Genomic DNA, 21,380 nt, shown 5'->3' on the forward strand with positions numbered 1-21,380 from the left:
GTGCTGCGGTTGGAGCACGATAGGTCTATTTGTCCACAGAGCAGGATGCCCCGTTTAAAAGTAGCTCAGGGCTTCTAGAACTGCTCTGTACAGACAGCTATTAGAATCGCTGAAATGCAGTCTGCTCAAGCTTAAACTCAGTTCAGTTACTCTCGGTTTCAGCTTGTTTAGCTGCTTCCACCTAAAACCTAAATGCTCCATATGAGCATAACTAAGATTTGGTCAAGATTCTAAGTAGGAGCACGAAATCCATCTTGGATGGTAGAAAACCCTGCGGAATTCTAGATTTACTAATTGCTGAATAAAAAAGAACATTACTTTACTAGGTAGTTAACTCTGCAGTTTCAAAAGGAGTCTTACAAATGAGGAGCCTAATCAGCAAAGTGGTAGGTCTTCACTGATGATGATAAAGTACCGAGAGAAGTAACCCTAAAGAATCAAAAACCAGCAAGTAGACTCAAAACTCTAAAATCCTCTGAGGACTCAAAATCCTCGTGTATAAATCTACACAAACACACTAGTTCAAATAAAAATTGCAATACAACGCGACTTTAAAAAAATTTAACCCAAAAAGTAAATTATAATTAACGAAAATCGTTCTTGGACGTTAACAATTGCTAAAAGATTCTATACTGAAGTTGATCAAATTATTTATAGAAATCCATGAAAATTCCTGGCATTTTTGGAATTTTTTTTCAAGTTCCAGAACTATACAATCCAAAGACACTAATATAGTTCCAGCCAGCTCTTCTTACAAGCTTTTTTAGACCTTAAGTCTAATCTGAAATGCAATAAAAATAACAATGCTAGTTTCAAAAAATGCCGATTCTTAACCTGAGATAACCAGGATGTTAGTAAAACTAACTAAATCAGTTTAAAAATATAATTAAGATCTTTTCAAATAAGTTCTATAAGTGAGGTGAACTCTAAAATGAACTCTGGGATGAATCGAGTCAGATGATTCACATCTTATTTAAGTTTCATATCTACTGCTTTCAAGAAAATTTTCGACATAGCTCTAAGCAAAGTCTCAACTACGTATTCACTACCACTTGGTGGCTAACGCTGCTCTCAACGTAAACACTAACAATACACCACAATAAAAAACAATTCACTGTATTAATAAATCACTAAACGAAAGCAACTGAAATAACCCCCAAAATTACAAATTAAAGACTAACAAAATTTGTGGCAAATATCTTGACTAATATTTCTCAGATGAATGATCATGAATGGTTGCTAATACATAAAATCAGTGAGCTTATCAAGCATCAGTAATACATTGTAGAAATAGGCTTGAGATACTCGAAATCAGTTGAAACAAAACTGAACATTGATTTCCGAGTATACTCGGGTTAGAGTGCAAAGCGAACGAACGACTGATCAGATCAAGTCACAATTTTGATCACTAACTTGGATACCAAAAAGGAATCCTTCCCAAAAAGGGTATGTATGGTATTTCGACTCAAGAAGCACAAAATTATAAAGTAATGTAAACATCCAAAGCTGCCAAAAGAGCTCATTAAAAAATATTCATCTTCAAGATATCTAAAGAGCTCAGCTTTGAAAATCAAAGTACGAGTCACATACTTCAAACACATACTCAACCATATTCTCCCACTAAATATCAGAAACCCAAGTATTCGTAAAGCAGTGTGCGCATTATGAACTTTAGGTTCAGAAATGTAAGAAAGAAACTCTTTCCTAAGCTTATTCGAAAAATTCTTTCTTCCAAAATGGAAGAGCCTAAGAGTTGTAACAAAATAACATATCCTTTGAGGAACTCCCAGTTTGAGGATGAATTTTTCACGGTTTTGCTTGAAAATGCTTGAAAGCTTTATTTTTTTTTATTATTACTTTCCAGAAGAATGTTCTCTTAAAATGAACATATGCCAGCCGTATTTTCATGTATTTACTTTCTGATGACTTCAAATAATATAAATGACCCCAAAAAATGAAATAAAAGATTTTAAAAAAAATATTTACAAAATAAATAAATGAATAAAAAAAAAACTAAAAAAAAGTAATGCATTTTTTTTTTAAATTGTGAAGTCCTAAAATGCGAGCTTTGCTTTGTCTTGAGTGCAGTCTTACCTTGTATTGAAGTAGTTCCAAAACACACTTTGGCCAGCATAAGCAGACAACGCACTTACTTAGTCTTTCAGGTGGTTTGTTTATTTTAAGATCAAAGTTCAAAATCAAAATAATTTTTCATTGACTTTTTAAATTAATTTGATGTTTAATTAAAGCAGGAATCAATTAAAGCAGAAAGACAAAAAAATAATAAAATATAATGAAAATCCGCGGGAAAATTGGAGTATGGATAGTATATCAAATGTATGAAATTTTAAAAAGATTTGAAAGGAAACAATTTTCTTTTTTCTTTTTTTTTTTATTAGGTTGGTTGAATCTTGAAAGAAAATGAATTTAATTTCACCTGGGATTTAGGAAAAATAGCAATACATGATGGTCGGTTGAGTAATCAATATTGAGTAAGGGAGCTCTAACTTTAACATGGTAGATGAAAACACATTTTAACAGGATTGAAACTAGATGTCATTACCTCAAACCGTCGAAAGGGTAAATGAGGGGTAACAATTAAAATACCGGTTTTTCTACCAAAAAGTCCCACCGACTTAAAATCCTGTACAAACACGGATGTTTAAAAAATGTTAAGGCTTTATGGCAGTCTTTAAAAAAAATCGAAAATAGTATATTCGAACTTGGTGCAGAACTGGCCTTTTTTAGAGAAACCGTTAGCTGGTCCGGTCACATTAGAGTAAAGCTAGATGCCGAGTAAGAGAAAGTTAAATGAGATGTAGGATAGAATTGATGAAGTGCAGAATACCTTGTCGGAAGAAATTGATGGGATTCACTTTCACCATTGCTCTTAAAGGTTGTTTTGGAACGAGCGATGAAGCACGTTCAAATCAATCACGAAGGCATAATTAACCGTATGACGACCCAACAGCAAGCGTCTAAAGGACGACGACTTCTTTATAGCACGCACAACTCGAATCCTATTTGGGGCTTAATTTGGGACCGCAAGGATCTCTTCATATCTACTCTTTAAATATCTGGGAGCAGTTTTGACAACCCAGAACAGAACAATTACGGAGATAAAAGGCTAGAGTAGTGGTAAGCAATAGTTGCCTATCCACATTACAAAAAATTCTGAGCTTTAGTAAATTGTTTACGAGTAAATAGCTCAGAAAACATAATGTCCCATAAAGAGCGGTCATTAGTGGATCTGTACAAATGCCAAAATGAGGCAATAGTATGTTGAAGTAGACTTCTTAATACACATTTAAAAAGAGGTGTATTCAGGTGGTTGGGACATCTGGAAAGGATGTAGACGGTGAAGTTACCCAAGCACTTACTGAAAGAATGGCCAAGAGGGGCCAGAAACTGAGGAAAACCCCGCTTGAGGTGAATAAGTGACGAAGAGAATGACCTGCGACGGATGGGAGTGAGGAGATGAAGAACAAGGGAGAGAGATAACGATGAGTGGCTACAGATCGTTGAGAAGGCCAGGTCCTTTAAGGACCGTAACGCGAATGAAAGAAGTAGAATGAGAGCGCCACATGGACTTTTACCTTAACCTCCACTACAATGCATAGTGACTCAATCCATGACATGCTATTGATAATTTTTTATACACCCCATTATGTAAAGGAAAATATTAATTCGTAAAAAATTTAGGAGTAAATTGGAAGGAGTCATTAACTTTGTAGCCTCCGTTACTTGAGAGATTTAAATTCATTAGACTGTCAAACCTAAGACACTTCAGGTACTTTGGTTTTATTAAAACAGTTTTGGAATTTCAGAAGAAACTTGTTTGGAGAGTTTAATTGCAATTTTTTCTACCATGGATAGTAATGATACATAATACAAATTGATTCACCAAGTACCGAGTACAGATAATAATAATATAACACTATAAAATTTTCTGGGTAATATGCCAGCTGTTAGCAAATAAAGCTGCAAAAAAAAATAGTATTTTTCTGATTTTCGGCGTATCCAAATTAAATTTAGCATTTAAAAGAACATGCCAAATCAAAACAAAAAAAACCTAAAAAATTATTGAGGATTATAACAATTTCAGGCCTTATCAAAGGGAAACTCCCATTTAAGGTGCCTTAAAACGTTTTAAACTGAACAAAAATTAAGGTGATCTATTGAGGTTACAGACAGATTACCTAGATTTTAACAAACACTTTGAGAAAGAACAAAGAATTCACACATATTTGTGAGAGACATCGACTAGCAACCATTGTTGGAAATAAGGAGTGAATTAATAAAAAAAAACTCTGCTGAGAAATTTTAGGTTTTCTTTCTCTAGAAAGTTTAATTTGAAATGAAATTTAAGCAAGAAATAGATTTAAATAGAACGGACAAACAAGTAACCTTCAGAATCACAACTACAAAATATGCTCACTATCTAAGGCAATTTTTCATTTATTTTTTTTTGGAGCAAGCTCCAAAAATTGTCTTTAAAATTTGTACTCACATATAGCTCTATCATTTTTATTTGTGAAATTTTCCCGGTGTGTAGGGTGAAAATAGGTTACTCCTCAAAAGGCCTACATTCAGTGCATTGTACGATCAACCTCTAGTCTAAAGTACAGAAACGAAGCAAATCCGTTTATTAAACAAGTTATTTAATAATTTTTATTTTTTTGTTAGGATAAGTACCGTAATTGTGCAGATTTCACAACTTTCCACAATCTTTAAAACCAGAAAAACTTATTTTTTAAAGTGGTATATGCGGTTGACCGATTTTGATAGAAATATTGTTTTAGCATCTCTGTTGGTACCTTAAGTGAATGTCTTTCGGGTGAAAACTCAAAACTCCAAAATCTCCGCGATTACAATACTTGGAATTTTGAAGATAACTTTACGAATCGTTGTAAGAAAAAGTCGTGTGCGTACACACCAGATATTTCTTTATTTATTTTTTATTTAGTGATGTTTCTCGAACGGTTCCAACGCTTGTATAATGAAGTCAACAACTAAGTTAAAAATTGTGGCGCCCCACACCGCAGATGTATTAAGTTGCCCGCGTTGGCAACGAGAAGGTTATAAATTACTAGAAAAAGATTCCATTTCGAACGTTCTCAGTTGTCGTTTCATGTGCGAGCCCGCCGGCGTTTAGTTATTAACCGATCATTTTAGCTGTCCATAGTTACGATTAATGTTTATGTACTGTACGCTTTAGCTTACCGATTTCGAACATTATATTTTGTTTATGTGATTCAAAGATGGGTGTTATTTGTTACCTAACTTACTAATACCCCTACAAAATAAATACAAAATGTGCAATTTACATAGTGTAATTTCAGCATGGCATTATTTCCAACAATGGTTCAGTGAAGATACTAAGTCAATAAAAAATTAAACTGAAGTCGTGAAATAAAAAAATAAATAAAAATAATAACTGAAAATAAGAGAATTACTTGAATTTATGGGATAGTGATTTCACAGAGGGCACAATAAAGCAGGTAACGCGACAACTCGCCTAAAAAAAACGTGTCCGACTTTGTAACACAACACTCTTCTTGACATGGACAAGGCTAAACATGTAAATCATACATTGCTGGTCGAAATTAGCACATCATTTTATTTTTATAAACAAGGATTTCTTTGATAATAAAGTAGTATCTATGCTTGGATAGCTTGAAATTTAAAGGGAGTGTTTACGGAGTTAGTAATTCTTAGACTCACCTGTACACCTAGTCCAGTTCCTACGGAGCTGGAAACGATGTGGAGAAGATGTTTGGGAGGAAAGAAGGAAGAAAATAAAACTAGAGAACAGTATATCAGTCTACTAGTCTACTTCCATCTCAGCACTTATGTATACATACATATATATATATATATCCGAAATCCGAAGGATGGATGGCACAAACCTTCCCCTCAGAGTAAACAGCTTTTCCTAATTATCGCGGGCTTGGGAGGGCTTTTAAAAGCTTTTGTGGAATCTAAAGAACGATGTGAAGGGATATTAGATGATTATGAAAGATGCATTTGAGGGAGCGATCATCCAATCGGCCAGCTTCCTTCTTTATTAACCCTAGAGTTTCTCAGAGAGCCTAAAAATCATTTGGTATTGGTGCAATTTTGTTTGTACAGAAGCGCAGTAATATTGTACACAATAAATTGCTGAAAATAGTAAGAGCTCTTTTGATGTTCCGAAAAAGTCCAGTTCTTGCGAAGTAAGATAACATAGAGCTCTCCTTGAATGTGGTAATCAACCGTTTCAATAACGAAGGTGTTTTCAAATAGTGTGAGTAGCAGAATGAATTGTGCATGATAAATAAATACATAATTTCTCCCAGATTTTATAAAACACATAGCCACCTACTTACTACTGGCTTCATGACGTTGGTAGGTGCAATGCATGAATCTGAATCTGATTTTGTAAACACTCCTTTCAATTCTTAACCATTCAAACACAATAATTGATTTGTATTATCAAAGATTAATTGTATTTTAAAATAAAATGCTTGTCTAATCATGAGACAGCCATGTATTTATTTATTGTAAATAAAAAAATGATATTCTCAAAATTTTTAGGGGGAGTTAGCACAAAAAACATTTTGAATACACAATAATAGGTAGTGATCTCGTGTGGAAATAGTAAATAAATCAGTTACGGTTAGTTGGTATAGGAAATATGAGCTAACTCGATAGCTTTCACATGTTTCGAGCTTAACTTCAAGATCTTTTGCATTATAGCTTATTTTCGCAAAAGGCTATTTTTCTAGCAAGTGTATTAAAATTGTCCATTCTTTGTAACAAAAGCCAAATTCAATGCAAAGGAGTAAGTTTAATTAATTAAATTAATTAGATTAATTTCTCGAGTTAGCTCTTAATCTCAAGTTTAAAAATACTTTTGCTAAATGAAATATTAGCTGAAATACCTCAGCTAAATTAAAACATTTTTTTTTTAAAACATAAATTCGCCTTTACCTTTCGTTGAATGATTCCTGACGTGCGTAATTCTGCAAAGAACCTTCTTCGATTAAAAATTTCATTCGCTCAAAAAATGAAGCTGTAATGGCCGGCGGTTGTTTTCGCAATAGTATGTCAATTGGTTTCGGCGCAGATACGCATAGCTGCGACGAACGGCAGATGTGATTTGAACAGCATTCCGGATCTTCGCAATCCAACAGGCCATCTGCAAAGACAACTTGGCGTGTAAAGGGTAAAGAGAAAGAGGTAGCTACTTTAGGGAACTTGGCATCTCTGCAGGCATTGCAGCTTAGCAACATATGTTTCTGAGAGCGCCAAAACTCACACAGAACACAGAAGAGCCCTAATGAAATAGTGTGTTGCAACTGTTTAGGTTCAGGCACCTCACGAACACCACTATACGCCGTCACACACTTGAAGGCCCCAGAAAGATTTTAAATAATAACGCCTTGTCAAAGTCTAGAGCACAGCAGAATGGAAGTGAATGGCTTCGGTGACTAAGGTTCAAATATGACTGTAACTCATTAAAACAAAATTGCTCTTTGGACAGTTTTATTATAATAACAACAAATTGAACGTTAATGATAGTTTTAATTATCTCGTAATTTTATTTTCAGGCACATGCTAATTTTCCAAAACAAGTATTGAAATGATAAACAAATCAATTGCAGTCATTAGTAAAGTTATTAGTATACTAACCAAATCTAAATCCTCAAGTTGGGCTACGAAAGAGTACGAGCTTAATACGATCTGTTCTCGTTTACGAAGAGGAAGTGTGGTTACTCTGTACAAACAAATAGGAATTGTGCTCTCCAGGTAATTTTAATATGTATTTCATTGGCCTGCTAGTACCCCTAATTATTTTATAAGGTGTGAACTGGGCAAAAATAAAATTAGTAACATTATATTTAAGTTAACTCTGCACTGGTACATACAAATTTTAAATGTGCCCGCTAATAGATTGCCTAGACTTTGTTTTGATAGACAATTAAAATTGGAAAATAAGTCTAGTTCTAAAGAAACTTATAATTGGGCATCTCAATTAAAAAAACTGTATTTGCTGATGTTTACGGTCGAACCAGGATCCCAGTACCGTTAAGAATAATATTAATAATGTGTTAAACAAGATAAATTAAGATTTGAAGACTGGGAGAGAATCAAAAATTCAACTATAACCATTTATATTTTCACTTGAAAACAGGGCGGCCATAAAAGAATATTTTTATTTTGTTGTTCCACTTAAGGTGAAACGCCTCATCAGTAGAATCTGGCTGATGAACTTTAAATATATAACTGTTTCTATAGATGACTAATTGTAAATGGAACTCAGAGGACGTTTGTAATTGCTGCAACCTTAATTTACCGGACGACCTTTTTTATTTTTTCATGACCTGCTTAGTTCGCCTTGGCTTAATCAACTCAAGGCAATAGTTAGTATGGTTTTGTAGTCATAAAAATTTGGTACAGCTTGATAAATGAAAATTTCAATTCTTCATTTTGCTTAAGTTATAAATCTTCAGCATGAGTTTTTTTTTATTTATTTATTTATTTATTTTTTTGTATAATGATCAGAATTATTAAACTATGATTTATTTTATTTTCTTTTTTAATTTGTGATCTATGATGCATTTTCTTTATGCATGAAGTGAACTCTTCTGTAATGGTTTATAACTTATACACTGAATAAAATAATAATAATAATAAAATTATTCTTTGGCTAAGGTAAGTTTAGTTTCCCTCCCAAATTACCTTTATCATTATCACGTCCATCGTTGCAGGCTTGCTCCAGAAGTACGGAACAGTCATGGCCATCCCATCCTTCAGTGCAGCGACATTCCCACAGACTGTCTTGGTTAACCCGACACTCCCCATGGCCGGAACAACCGTGTGGACAACCTTCTTGGGTACAATGCTTGCCGTTCCATCCGGTAACACACAGACAGGTACCATTCTTGCATTGCCCGTGATCGTTACACCTAAAATTAGTTGACCCATCCCGACAAAAAAAAAATACCTATTATAATCCAAGTTCTTCAAAATTAAGTTATCAATGAAAAAGCAAAAACAAGGCTATACCTTTGATCGCATTGTTTCTCATTGCAGAATTCACCGGCCCATCCGTTCACACAAGTGCAAGAGTCACCAACGCAGTGTCCATGTAGTCCACAATCAAGATCGCACAGTTCTGAAAAAGTTACAAGCAGAATGATTGAAGCTAACCACATAAACATCTGAAGGTTTCAAGGAACCCATATCGGTTAAAGCCCCAAAAAACTCTTTTGGTATCCAAGTATTTGGTACCAAATCCTTTGAAAATCCATTTTATATCTGAAGCTTGGAGTTATCTGAAAATTATTTCTATGCTTAGAAATATTTACTGAAAAATGAAGTTTTGAGTCTTAATGTGAATGAAATTGCTTATTTGACCCTAAGTGTAAGAACTTTTGTGTTAACAGTGTAAGAGCATACTGTAAAAAATTGAATGATGCGAGTCACATTCTTAAATCGACCAATAAGTATTGACAAAGCACTGATTCATCGGTTTCAGAAATGTTTTAGCATTATGAATTAAAGTTTGTAAAAAAAAATTGTTCTTCTTGCATCATAGCACTGAAATTCCTTCGAAGAATTTCTCTGCAAAGTTGCCTGCTTGCTAAAGTCAAGTAGAAGTTTGTGGTTTACAAATTCTTACCTCTGGAGCAGTCTTCACCAGAGAACATAGGTTCACATAAACATGCTTGAGTTTCTACATCGAACTGGCCATGTCCAGAGCAGTCAGGCAAACATTGCAAAGCGTCCGAGTCTGTTTCCGAGCAATCGGCACCTTTCCAGCCTTTCTTGCACAAACAGACACCGTCTGCGCAGACACCATGTCCAGTGCAGGTTGGATGTGCACAGTCCACTATACGCAAAAAAAAAAGAAAGTCATTTCCAGTATCTCCTGGATGTATCTCCTACAATAAGCAATGAAGACATACCTTCTTCGCAGAACTTTCCTTTAAAGCCTCTTGCGCAAATGCATTTGCCGTTAGTGCATTGACCATGGCCGTTACAGTCTGGCACCTCGCATTCATCATGCCTTAGACTGCACTCTTTGCCCTTCCAGCCAGGATTGCATTGACATTCACCGTTGATATATTCACCGCGTTGGCTGCACAGTACCGGACATACACCTACCCCGACAGTCAGGATGAAGGGTATCACATTAAAAATATGGTGAAACATAACTATGGCACATACTTCGAATAATAACTTACTCTGGCTGCAGTCTTCCCCGCCGAATCCGGGATTACATTGACAGTGCCCCATCAGGCATTGTCCTTTTCCACTACATCCGCCCGGACAACTCTGGGTCATATCTTCAGATATGCTGGCGATGAAGACAATTTCCTGAGGATCCCCGTCGTCATTGTACAATGATAAGAACCAATGTCCAGGCTCAAGATAGTGGGTCACTTCTTTCTTCACTGTGGACTACAAGATAATTCATTAACACGGAGGTTAGTTTGGAGTGAACTAGCTAATTCTCCAAAACTCTTGGAGTTCCTAATGGGTAAGCTATCCTAATCTCAACATTGTAACAGTTGTATTCAATGTGAATTTAATACCCACGAAAGAAAACATCTTTTACTTCAAGTTCTGCGAATCCGACATAGATTCTCAAATCATTTTTCCATTATGTCTTCTTATTAGTTATTGGCAGAAAATTATAAATGGACATTACTGCTAAATAAAACCAGTCAATTCATACAACTTTCGCACAACGTTCAGTAAATAAGTAAAGATAAACAATTTTTTTAAAATTATTTAATTATTAATATTGGGAAAAAAACTTAAAGAATTTTAGACTCTAAATTGATAATTATTCTAATAAAGAGATCTAGTCTTATTTTCAAATTCCGAAAATTAATACCCATTAATTACACTCAAAATTATAAAAATTAAAAAGGATCCCAAGAATTATTTTTCGTTTCACACGCCTAACACATATATAATCTATTAATAATAGATCAATACCAGCCTCTTTTAAATACATTCCAAACATAAGATTAAAGTGGTATTGTAACTCTGTCAGATCTAAATCCTAAAGTGAAATCTCTAGATAAGACATTTTTCCAGCGAGATTTGTGATTTGTGAAAGAAAGAAATAGCCTGCTCCACTTCCTGGCATCATGTGAAGGAGCCGAGACTTCATACAAAGTCTGCGAAATCCCATAAAAGAGGGTTTACTCCAGCAGGATACGATTTTCAGGTCTGCATAGGCAGATATTTCGAGGTCCCTTGCAAAATAAAAGTGATACAACTTACATGAGATGAAGCTCGTGCCATTCTCGCCTTAAATCCATTTAACACTTCCAGGATGTGATACTGCGTGTGGGTCGGCAGTGCATTCCTTCTTCCGTAGACAGCTATACTTGCCCCACGAGGTATCCCATAGTCGAATTTCACGTAGGCGGGCTCTGATTGGTAGAACTGCATGTTCCAGTATCCATAAGGCGGTATCTCCTTAGACAGTCTTTGACCAAGATTGATTTGGCCAAATGTGGTTCCGTCTGGTGGAAACGATCTTGCTGGGAATGTCTTACCGCCTTCAAAATTTTTGGCAAGCAAACAACATTTAACAGAATATTAATTTTATTTTAAACTTTGTTTTAGTAACATCTATAAAAAAAGAACAATTGACTGTAACTTAGGACACACCTTGACCTGCCTCTGTATTCTCAAAGTTACTAAACTTTCTTTATATTCATTCACTTTACGTACTCCACACTGAAATCGACTTATAGAAATTGGATAAAACCCGGCGTTGCTCCCTTGCTAAGGCTAACTCCCCTAAAGAAAGAGTACAACCGGTTTCACCGGCCAGCATTAGTTGTTCACAGTTATTACATAAAGGGAGCTTCCAGACGGTTTTTTTACTCAAGCAGACACGCAAAGAGAGTTTATTCCCAACTAAAGCAAGCTTTCTGAAGCAACAAACTAAGAGTAAGCAAATGGATGTTATAACTAAGGTGGATCTTTTTCTATTCTTTGATTGAGAAAAACGAAGGAAATGTGAGCTAGTTGGGCCAGAAATATAGTTGTTTTCCTGTAACAGGAACAACTATAAAGACGAGCAGTAGATGTTACAACTAGGATGGATCTTTTTTTATTCACTCACTGCTAAAAACGAAGGAAATGTGAGCTACTATCATAAGAATATGATCGTCTGAATATTTAAGGTTAGGAAGGTTAGGAATTTAGGTTAGGCTTTAGAAGACGAAACAGTCTCGCAGAGTACTGAGGAACTGAAAGTGCCTGCTGAAGAGCAGGTTATGTTTTGGCAGGACCAATATGGGTGCGTTCCACCTGACGACCACGACCACGACCGCGATTTTGGCCGTTCCACTTGCTTTTGAGCGTTGCGATCGAAAACCCAAGTGGAACGGACTGTGGGCGTTTTAACCATTCATGTAAACATTACATATGACGGCCTCGAAAATAAGTTAGAAGCTTGAAGAGGTTATTTTTTAATTTAAACCCCATTTATAAGCAGTTATAATAAACTTTATTAATTATTGGTAAAGTTGACTTATATTAAAAGAATATATATAATTCAGTTTTTTATATTACATTTTAGTGGAGTATTTATAAAATTTACGTTTATATAAAATTAAAATGTCTTTTGTGGCAACAGTTGGATATTTATTAATAATGCTTTAGAAAGTTCTTTATCTAGTTCCGATTAGAGTGGAATGCAATTTTACAAAATCGCAATGATAAAAAGCGAAAACTTAGGCCACGTATTATTAGCTATCAGAGTAATTGATCTTTATTCAAATGAAGAATTTAAAAGTTATTTCAGGTAAATGATTTTGTGTTATTCAGTGATTTAGTATGTAAAGGGATAAGTAATTATTTATTTATTTATTTTTTGTAGACTTTCGAGAAACACATTCTATTATTTACATGAAATAATACTTTCATTTACATGAGATAATTTTTTCGGTCGCCATATTTTGTTTTAAAAATTGCGCCAACTCTGAACGCCCACTTCGACCCAGCTTTTAAGGTGGGGCGTTGTGGTCGTTGTGTGGGCGAAAATATTGACGTCATTAGTGACGTACATATAAATTGTCTCATAGTCCCAAAATGTTACCGTGCTTGTGTTGGGGATAATTGTTTGCATCTATCATTTTTTTACTCTTCAATATTTATTGGAGATAAATATAGTAAAAAAACTGACAAAGGTTCTAAACCGAAGTGTAAGAATTGGATTTCCTTTTAGCCTAAAAGTATATTTCTTACCTCGACAATGGAGGTGCTACTTTGCATGTACAAATTCATCAAAGAGAATAAAATGTCTATATTAATTTATATAGAGTGCATTAGAGTCTTATACTACCGAGTACTAACTTCTATACACCAGAAGCGTACCGACATGAAACAGTAAGCTGTAAAAAGTTGCTAAACGTATATGTTTGAAGGAACTACAAATTAAAGAGGTTTGTATAGATTTCTAGAGTAGACTTTATTTTCAGGTTAGGTAAAAATTGGTTTCTGTTCCGGTCTCAAAATATAGACCACTATGTTCAGAAGAAACATTCGCTGATTTGTAACTCGAGCCTTTCATGGTGACTCAACAATTTAAGGTCAGGCATCTCATGGATGTTGAAGATGCAATAGGCTGCGAATTTTTATCCTATTAAATCAGATTTCTGAGCTCAGTACTTATCACTTGTCTTGATCTCACAAAGCTTTTTACCCCATATACCTAGCTCTTTCCAGCCTATGTATAGCAACAATGAATGCAAATAAAAATCTCAGAACTGTTTCTACGTAACAGTGATTCAGAGGCAGTTAAAGTGTAACAGCAATAAAATAATATAAATACAAATTTTCTTCCGTTTACATTAGCGGTTGCTAAGGCTACCTAGTAGTTGGCTACAGAGTTATCACAATATCTACCTGAGCTACAACAATAAATGCTTTTTTGATGTCACTCAAGTCTGATAATGTTTTCAGAAAAATACATCTTTTTAACAAAACTTCAGATCATATTGTAAATTATATGTAGAATTTTAGGATTTCTTATGATTTTTTTCAGAGCTATTCTCTGAAAACGCCTCTCTGTGTTCCTAATTTTGTTGGCGATATGAGATTATGCCTTTAGGAACTTCTTAATTATGGTTTAAAAATGTTTAAAGAACATATCGGTACTAAGAATTAAGTCTTGACTACCCAATCAAAAAATAGATCGAAGAATATATGGACAACGAATGTATTATAGATAAAAAGTTGTTAAAGTTTGTCTCTGAGAACAATCAGAAAGTATCTTGGAGCTAAACGTCTTTATTATTATCATTAACGCTAAGTGAATCGGTGTATTGTTGACTTTTTAAAAAATATTTTTAACTCAGTTTTGTTGAGCATGCCATAATACTCAACCGTACTGATGAAATACCTAAATCGAATGCTATTAAAACATAAACAAAATGGGAGATCTGATTTTTATAAAGGAAACGATCACGTTTTTTAAAAATAAAAACAATGGCTTCTTCCCCTCTTGTTTCTAAGTGTTTAAAAAACTTTCTCAGAGGAAAATAGTCGCTTAAAGATATAATAATTAATTATTTAAGGGAAGAATCTTTTGAAGGTGTAAAGCAAAGTGTATTTACAATTTTGAGGCTCCAAAGAATTTCGCTCTGAAAAAAATCAAACCCTTCTAGAGAAACATCTTATTACAACTACAATAGAGTATAACTTAAACACATCAGGGTCACTGAAGAACGCCCAAAATCCATGCTGAAGCGTTGCCGAATATATAAAAAAATCGACTTATCAAGGCCTACACCCGACCAAACAATATTCAAAATCATTATTACTATTTTACTTTAAATTTCAGGGCCTAACGCCTTAAACAATGGCAATTAATGAAAATCAAAACATTGCAACTATTCTTGCATTCAGAAAAAACTCATTAAAAAGATCAGTTTTATTAATAAAAATAGTGCGTACAAAAACTATTAAAATGTGTAATGCATTCCAATAAACTATTTTGGTTTATTTTTGTGAATAGTTTTTAATGTTAAACTTGCACTATGACACAAACTTTTGCAATTGAAAAACTGCATGCACAAAATTTATATAAAAATGCTATATCTATGACAAAACAAAACAAAATTAAACTTTTTAATTTCTTTAAAATAGATATTTTTTGTTTTGTTTTAGTTGCATGCAGCAAAATTATGTAAGAGGTGTCTTAAATCTCGCTTTTTTAGTGGACAGCTCGAGATGTTATCTAATCGGAATCTATGTTTGAAGCATGTTGCTGTGGCATTGATTACATCAGCTACATAAAGGATGCTCACCAGCCATAAACCATGCTTACTGAAGATTAAAAAGTTTGTATTGGTGTTTTGCCTCTCACACACATTTGGTCTAATAAAATTATCTCTAGGATCGTAACTGAGTCCGAAAATACTCCAGATCAAATAAACTCAATAAGGGATTTTTGCGCCGTAAACTATGCCGTTTATATACTGAATGGTTTGGGTGAACCTTACTGTTGAAATTATAGGGCACCATCTATTTCTTTTTACAGTTTATTGGTATTCGTTTAAAAGAAAAAAAAAATGTACTTAAAACAAAAATATTTTAATTGCCAACGTTCGACAAATAGTTTGTCTTATCAAGACCTAAACAGCACTCACATACCATTCAGCTGACTTAATTTAATTTTAATGAATTCCGAGTTAGCAAAACACATATATTGCAAAAAAAAAAAAAAAGTCCATATCTACAGAGTAATCGATTATAGAAATATCAGTTGAGAGATTCCCTAAGTGCGAGATATTGGTTTCACAAATTGATGGGTGTGTTCTCACTGTAACTTGGAAACGAAAAATCGTAAACAGTTTTTATTTGATATTTCGCTAATGTGCCTCCCCTGGTTAGCAACAATAAGTTATTTATTTGCACTTTTGGGTATATCGAGAAGATAGACTTCACTCTAAAAGGACATTCGAGTGTAATATACGGTCCTCTAACACTTATATACTGTTACAAGGTTTTAAATATATAGCTAAAATCCGAGTTTGTAGAAAATCCCTCAACCGAGGGTTCCATTATTTATTGAACCGATTATTCAATTTTTTTATTTACTTTAAAGTTTCTATTGTAATCATTTTATTTAAAAGAAAAATTCATTTTCAGGGAGTGTTTGGCGCAGGCTTTCCTGTGAGGTATTTCAGTGAAATGTACAGTTTTAAAAACTGTATAATATTATTACGAACATGCACAAGTAAATTTAATCGGAGTTGGAAAGAAATTTATAAGATAGAACTTTTAATAAATGTCGGGCGAATGTTCACAGTTTTTTGTTAGTTACCGAACATCAATAAACTGGAAAAAGAAAAGAAAAAATCTATAATTTTTTACCCATCTGTAAGCCAACCATTTTATTTGCCATTCATTCAACCATGTTATTTTCATACCACGTTTTAGTTTTTAAGACACCTCCACAATTTTGTTAAAAATAAATAAATAAAAATACAGTGCACTCTTTTTTTGTGAATTGCCTAAATTCAAATTTAAAAGACAAATTTAAATTTAGGGGTAGTTTTTATTTTAGATCCTTACTTTTGGTCAAATAAATAAGGAGCAAGAATATGAAAGCTATAATCTCGAGGTAGCCAGCTGAGAAGTTTTTGAAAGGTAATAGACAAAGCCATTAGTTGCTTCTGAAATAAGGTTCTTGGAGCTAAGGATCAAAACCTTGAGATGATTTTGATCCATGATGGATGCCGTACTGTTAATGGCTTAATGTTAGACGCACTTTGGTCCTTAGCTGTGTGCTAAGCTTGCTCTTGGAACAATTTAAAGGTATGCTTAAGGTTGTAGTTACTTCATTAGCTATAAGCCCCCCGCTGATTTAATCTGCCAAGCTTGAACGGGCTTTAACAACAACGGATGAAGTACTTGGGTTATCCAGGATGTTTAAAATAGCTGTTTAGGATCTCCAGACCCGATCATTCAAGGAACCAAGCGTTCCACCTGAAGCTTGGGCCATCTTCCCCTAAATATGAGGTCTCCATTGAACCACCTCCCTATGATTTAGGACTAATAGAATTATCTGTGGTGACTAAATGGTGCTGACGTTTCTTACAGTCCTCAGATCAATAAATTTGAACATAATAAGAAATCTCTAACCATTGGCAAGCATTGAGGGCCCCTTTCTGGCTCAGTGAAGTTAAATATAGCTTTAAATAAATTGAAAAAAAAGCAGGGATTTTACTCCATAGGATTAATAACATGATCTGTGAACCTAATTTAGCCCTAAATTGCTCTAAATCAATAGACGAGAAAAAAAGCAAGGCTGTCCCATTTTTTAAAGGCACTCTTTCTGGCCTATTAGGGTTTAATGGGGCAGCTTCTTGGGATTTCTTTGCTTTGTTTAGTTTTTGGGCTTGGGCTTAATTAAGTTTGTAATTTGTGATAACATAACTTAGCCTTGCTTTTGAATCATTTGTACACACAAGGGAAACTCTGCCACTGGCTTTGAAGAACCTTCTTTCTGGCATAGTTTTAATAGTTCAGCTATTTTTAGGACATCTGATATTTTGGAAATTGTAGGTAATAAAAGTGTTTGAGGAGCAAATGTTCTAAATCAATGACCAAAACAAGGCAGAGGCGCTCAGCCCCATTGGTCTCTAATTTTTTTTTTTAAATTTTTAGTAATACTGGGATTCCATTAGGTTTTAATTGAAATCTAAAAATGACAAAACAGTTAAACAATAGGCAATTCACACTTCTTTGATCTTAATCTCTCACCTTCATAGAACAAAAATATCGGCGGCTCGCATGTTGGTGGGGTCGCTATAGTAGTTGTGTCTGTGACATTTTCTCTAGAGCTACTACTCTCATCGGTAGCTGTTATTGTCGTTAAATCGCTATAATCATCTGCTGTGCTACTAGTTTCTATATCAGCAGCTGTTATGCTTGCTTCTGACTCATTAGTGATTGTGCTAACTGAGTCTGACTCATTATCTATTGTGCTAACTGTTTGTAGATCTATAGCTATTTTACTAACTGATTCTAGCTCTGTAGCTACAGTGGTAACGGAATCTAGCTCTGTAGATATTGTCAGATTTTCATTTATATCAGTGGAGAACTCATAATCTTCAGTGGTAGAGATTATGGAATCAGTATTATAGTTGAGTGGGCTGGTTTGTTCAGTGCTGAAGTAGGAAGTCGAGCTGAGTTCAGTGAGTTCAGCAAACCCATCCTGTTCATCGGCTAGACCACCTGAAACGTCCATACAAGGACATGAACACTCACAGACACCGCCCATTGTCATATGACCAAAAATACGGCCTACACTGCTGCTGTTGGTTGCCATTTGTGGCTTTGTTGTGGTAAGATTAGTACTGGTTATTTGATTTTCACCAATCGTTTTATTATCATTAAAAATCGTTGGCAATGCTAGCGATACTACATAAAGAGTATTATTCAGTTTATTAGTGTTCATGCTTAGTGTTAGATTTAGAAAGAGTTTTTCGTTAATTAGTTGCTGTGTGGGTAGGTTAATCTGGAACAGGCTCTTGTTGTTGGCCGTGGGTCTTTCTGTGACTTGGGTTGTACTTGTTAGTTTGAAAGGTGGTTCTTTTTTGTTAGTTTGATTCGATTTTAAAATCTCATTCAAAATATTCGAATTCTTGTTAGTGCTTTTAGTCTGGACTTCTATGGATTTAGCTGGATGATCCATTTTTTGTTGCACTGGATTTGATAGGGTCTTATAGTAGTTTGTCTTGTACAAATTAACTTTATCAAATTCATTGTTCAATAGATTTATAGCGGGACTTATATGGTTCTCTTTTGGTATTAAATATTTTTTCACATTCTCATTATAATCCATCTGATATCCATAAGTGTCTTCTCTTGCGTCCAAGTAGGTTTTACGCTTCTCATCTAATTTCATAGTTTTATTTGTTAGATTTAATGGCTGACTAAATGGTTTTGACGAGGCTCTAAGTTTAGAAACTACATCCCAGATTCTATACGCATCATGCTCAATACTGGCATGCAAGGTGCTGATGTTGATTTGACGTTTCAAACGCCCCAGCGGCCTGTGTCGGCTCATACCTCCTAAATGTTGCGTTGGCGTGGCCGAAGCAGAAGTAGATGCTCTGTAGCGTGTACCGTTGCGCAGGCCGCCAGACTCTGGTACAGTCTTTAACAGACTATCTGTGACGTCCTCGTCGTCCACTAGCACTGAGCAAGCTGTCGTCGAGTAGGACCAATCTAGCAGGTTGGACACTGAAATACAAATCACAAGATCAGATGTGCAACTCTATCCTAAAAGAACTATAAATTCGATTTTTTATAAAATTTGGAATTCTAGTAATGCTCATAATGTCCCTCAATATTAAATAGTTTGCAGTACTTATTGTTATCTCCCAGTTTCTTAATTAATCATCACGTATTAAATTCACACAAATTTATTACTGTCTTTAGGTGTGGGCACAGAGTTTGAGTGAAATATATGAATATTATAAATCTTATGGGCGAGTATAGTTTTTTTTTTATAATGGCTTAGTGACAAAAGATCCTTATGCATTAACTGTAAATTATTTCCATTTTGTCGGTTCTTACTGTTATTCGGTAATTCGATGTTCAAATTTTGTACACCTAACGTTGAAATGCTTTAAAAAATATAGTATGACAGTCAGACATTGGCTTTAGAATTGCAGCTCCGCTAGGAATTCTGCTTTTCAACTCATGATAAAAAATAATATATTTCTGGGTACTCTGTACATAGAACATCACAATTGGTTCAATATATAATTCAATATGTTTTTTCTTAATATTTTTTTTAATATCTCTGTAATATATTAATATATTCTTGTATGAATAATTGGCACTATTTTTATGATATAATAAAAACAAAAATTAACTAATAAGTAAACTTATTTTAATTTTGTTATTATTATTATTTGGTAAAAGGCAACAAAAACGTTTTTGTTTTAGGGCTCGTTCTACGGTTGGCTTGTCCTGATTTCTGTTAATATTGTGCAGTAGCTCTGTAATTGTACGCCTTGGAGTAATCTAAAGGAAAGGTAATAGGTTCCTCTTAATATTTTTAAGGAGACAAATCTGTGCCTGGCTGAGAAGCAGTTTAGAGGCTGGAAAAATAAATAAAATAAAATAAATTTCCTTACTGGCCATATAGGTTAATGCTGCTGTTAATACCAGCGATAATATAATACAAATAATGGCCGCACATTTCCAAGAACATCTGGACGTTAGGCTCTTCTGGAACTGAAGTCTAGTAGGCGGGAAGTGGTGGTTCGAGTTAGGACGCCTCATGCTGTTCCGCAGCTGGAGTCCGGGTGGCACAGGGCCTCCAAATCCCAAGGAACACCTGCAACACCAATAGTTAATTCTAATCTTAAATTTCCCGTAAGATATATAAATAAATATAACATATTCTATGCTTAAACTCATATAAAAAGGCAACCTAGAAATTTACAAATCAATACACTCACCTATCCTGATTTTTTTGCATATCAACTTTGGAAGGACTACTGCATGACGAATTGGACTTATAATCTAAAGTTCCTTTTGGCATATCTGTAAACAGCAAAGTTCATAAAAATCAATTGTGAATCTATCAAGTTATTAATATAAAGGTATTTCTTAAATTCTTTACCTGAAGGAATGTAGATATTGCCAGAAGGTGATCTGACAACGCATGATGCCTCGAATTCTAAATCGTGTGGATTGTGTGCTGAAGGCAAGCGACCGTTGTGCCTGTTCATTGTGGCGTTCCTGGGAGGCACATCTGGCATGGAGTCGAGCAGACAACCTGAAACAAGATCCTTGACTGTATCCTGGTGCTGACATAACTACTGCACACTGACTTTCCTCATGTTGAAGTTGAGTGTAAACAAATATATGGCCATTTTTGTGAAGAAGTTTCTTGGATAGCTTTTCTTAGATTTTAAGAATGGTGAAACTAACAGGCCTACTGCCCCTTGAGGTAATGAAACCACACACTCCTCTAGGGGTGTTCTAGGAAGAGTACTGGGAGCTGATAGGGACTCCCTAGTGATAACACACCCCTCTTTTCCAATGTACCCTCCAAATATTTTGAAGAAAACTTCCTGAAATTAAAGGCAGAAAATTCTAGGTACAGTATACTCCTTTTCAACGCATGATAACTACCAAAACATTCCAAGAAAGTCCCAGATACAGCAGAGAGGGTCCCCTTAGCACTCCCTAGATGTTCTGAAGTTGGCTTCTCCAAATTAAGGACCAAGGAAAAGAGAAGCGGGTAATCAGGGATAACCACTACTTGGGGTGTTATCACTCCTTTCCGCAACGCCCTTTCCAGATATTCTAAAGACATCATCCCAAATTAAGAA

The 21,380-nt window shown here is 34.7% G+C and overlaps 1 protein-coding gene across 10 annotated transcripts in view; it reads right to left on the reverse strand.

Moving 5' to 3' along the window:
• Ten-m (teneurin transmembrane protein Ten-m) overlaps positions 1–21,380 on the reverse strand; it is a 308,949-nt gene that overhangs the window by 20,451 nt on the left and 267,118 nt on the right. For 3 of the 10 annotated variants that reach the window (XM_074134744.1, XM_074134743.1, XM_074134742.1), the window contains 12 exons: positions 20,666–20,821; positions 20,502–20,586; positions 20,175–20,377; positions 17,788–19,272; positions 11,284–11,564; positions 10,233–10,449; positions 9,954–10,148; positions 9,668–9,877; positions 9,052–9,160; positions 8,725–8,951; positions 6,973–7,180; positions 2,095–2,121 (listed from right to left, as the gene is read on the reverse strand). In XM_074134744.1, the coding sequence (XP_073990845.1) occupies positions 2,095–2,121; positions 6,973–7,180; positions 8,725–8,951; positions 9,052–9,160; positions 9,668–9,877; positions 9,954–10,148; positions 10,233–10,449; positions 11,284–11,564; positions 17,788–19,272; positions 20,175–20,377; positions 20,502–20,586; positions 20,666–20,821 (3,403 nt within the window). The remainder of the gene's footprint in view (positions 1–2,094; positions 2,122–6,972; positions 7,181–8,724; positions 8,952–9,051; positions 9,161–9,667; positions 9,878–9,953; positions 10,149–10,232; positions 10,450–11,283; positions 11,565–17,787; positions 19,273–20,174; positions 20,378–20,501; positions 20,587–20,665; positions 20,822–21,380) is intronic. The other 7 variants (XM_074134747.1, XM_074134746.1, XM_074134750.1 and 4 more) reach the window with 5 other exon arrangements.

The sequence above is a fragment of the Rhodnius prolixus genome, unplaced genomic scaffold (genome assembly GCF_049639745.1).
Source record: "Rhodnius prolixus isolate KJV_2025 unplaced genomic scaffold, Rpr scaffold_28, whole genome shotgun sequence".
Taxonomy (NCBI): Eukaryota; Metazoa; Arthropoda; class Insecta; order Hemiptera; family Reduviidae; genus Rhodnius; species Rhodnius prolixus.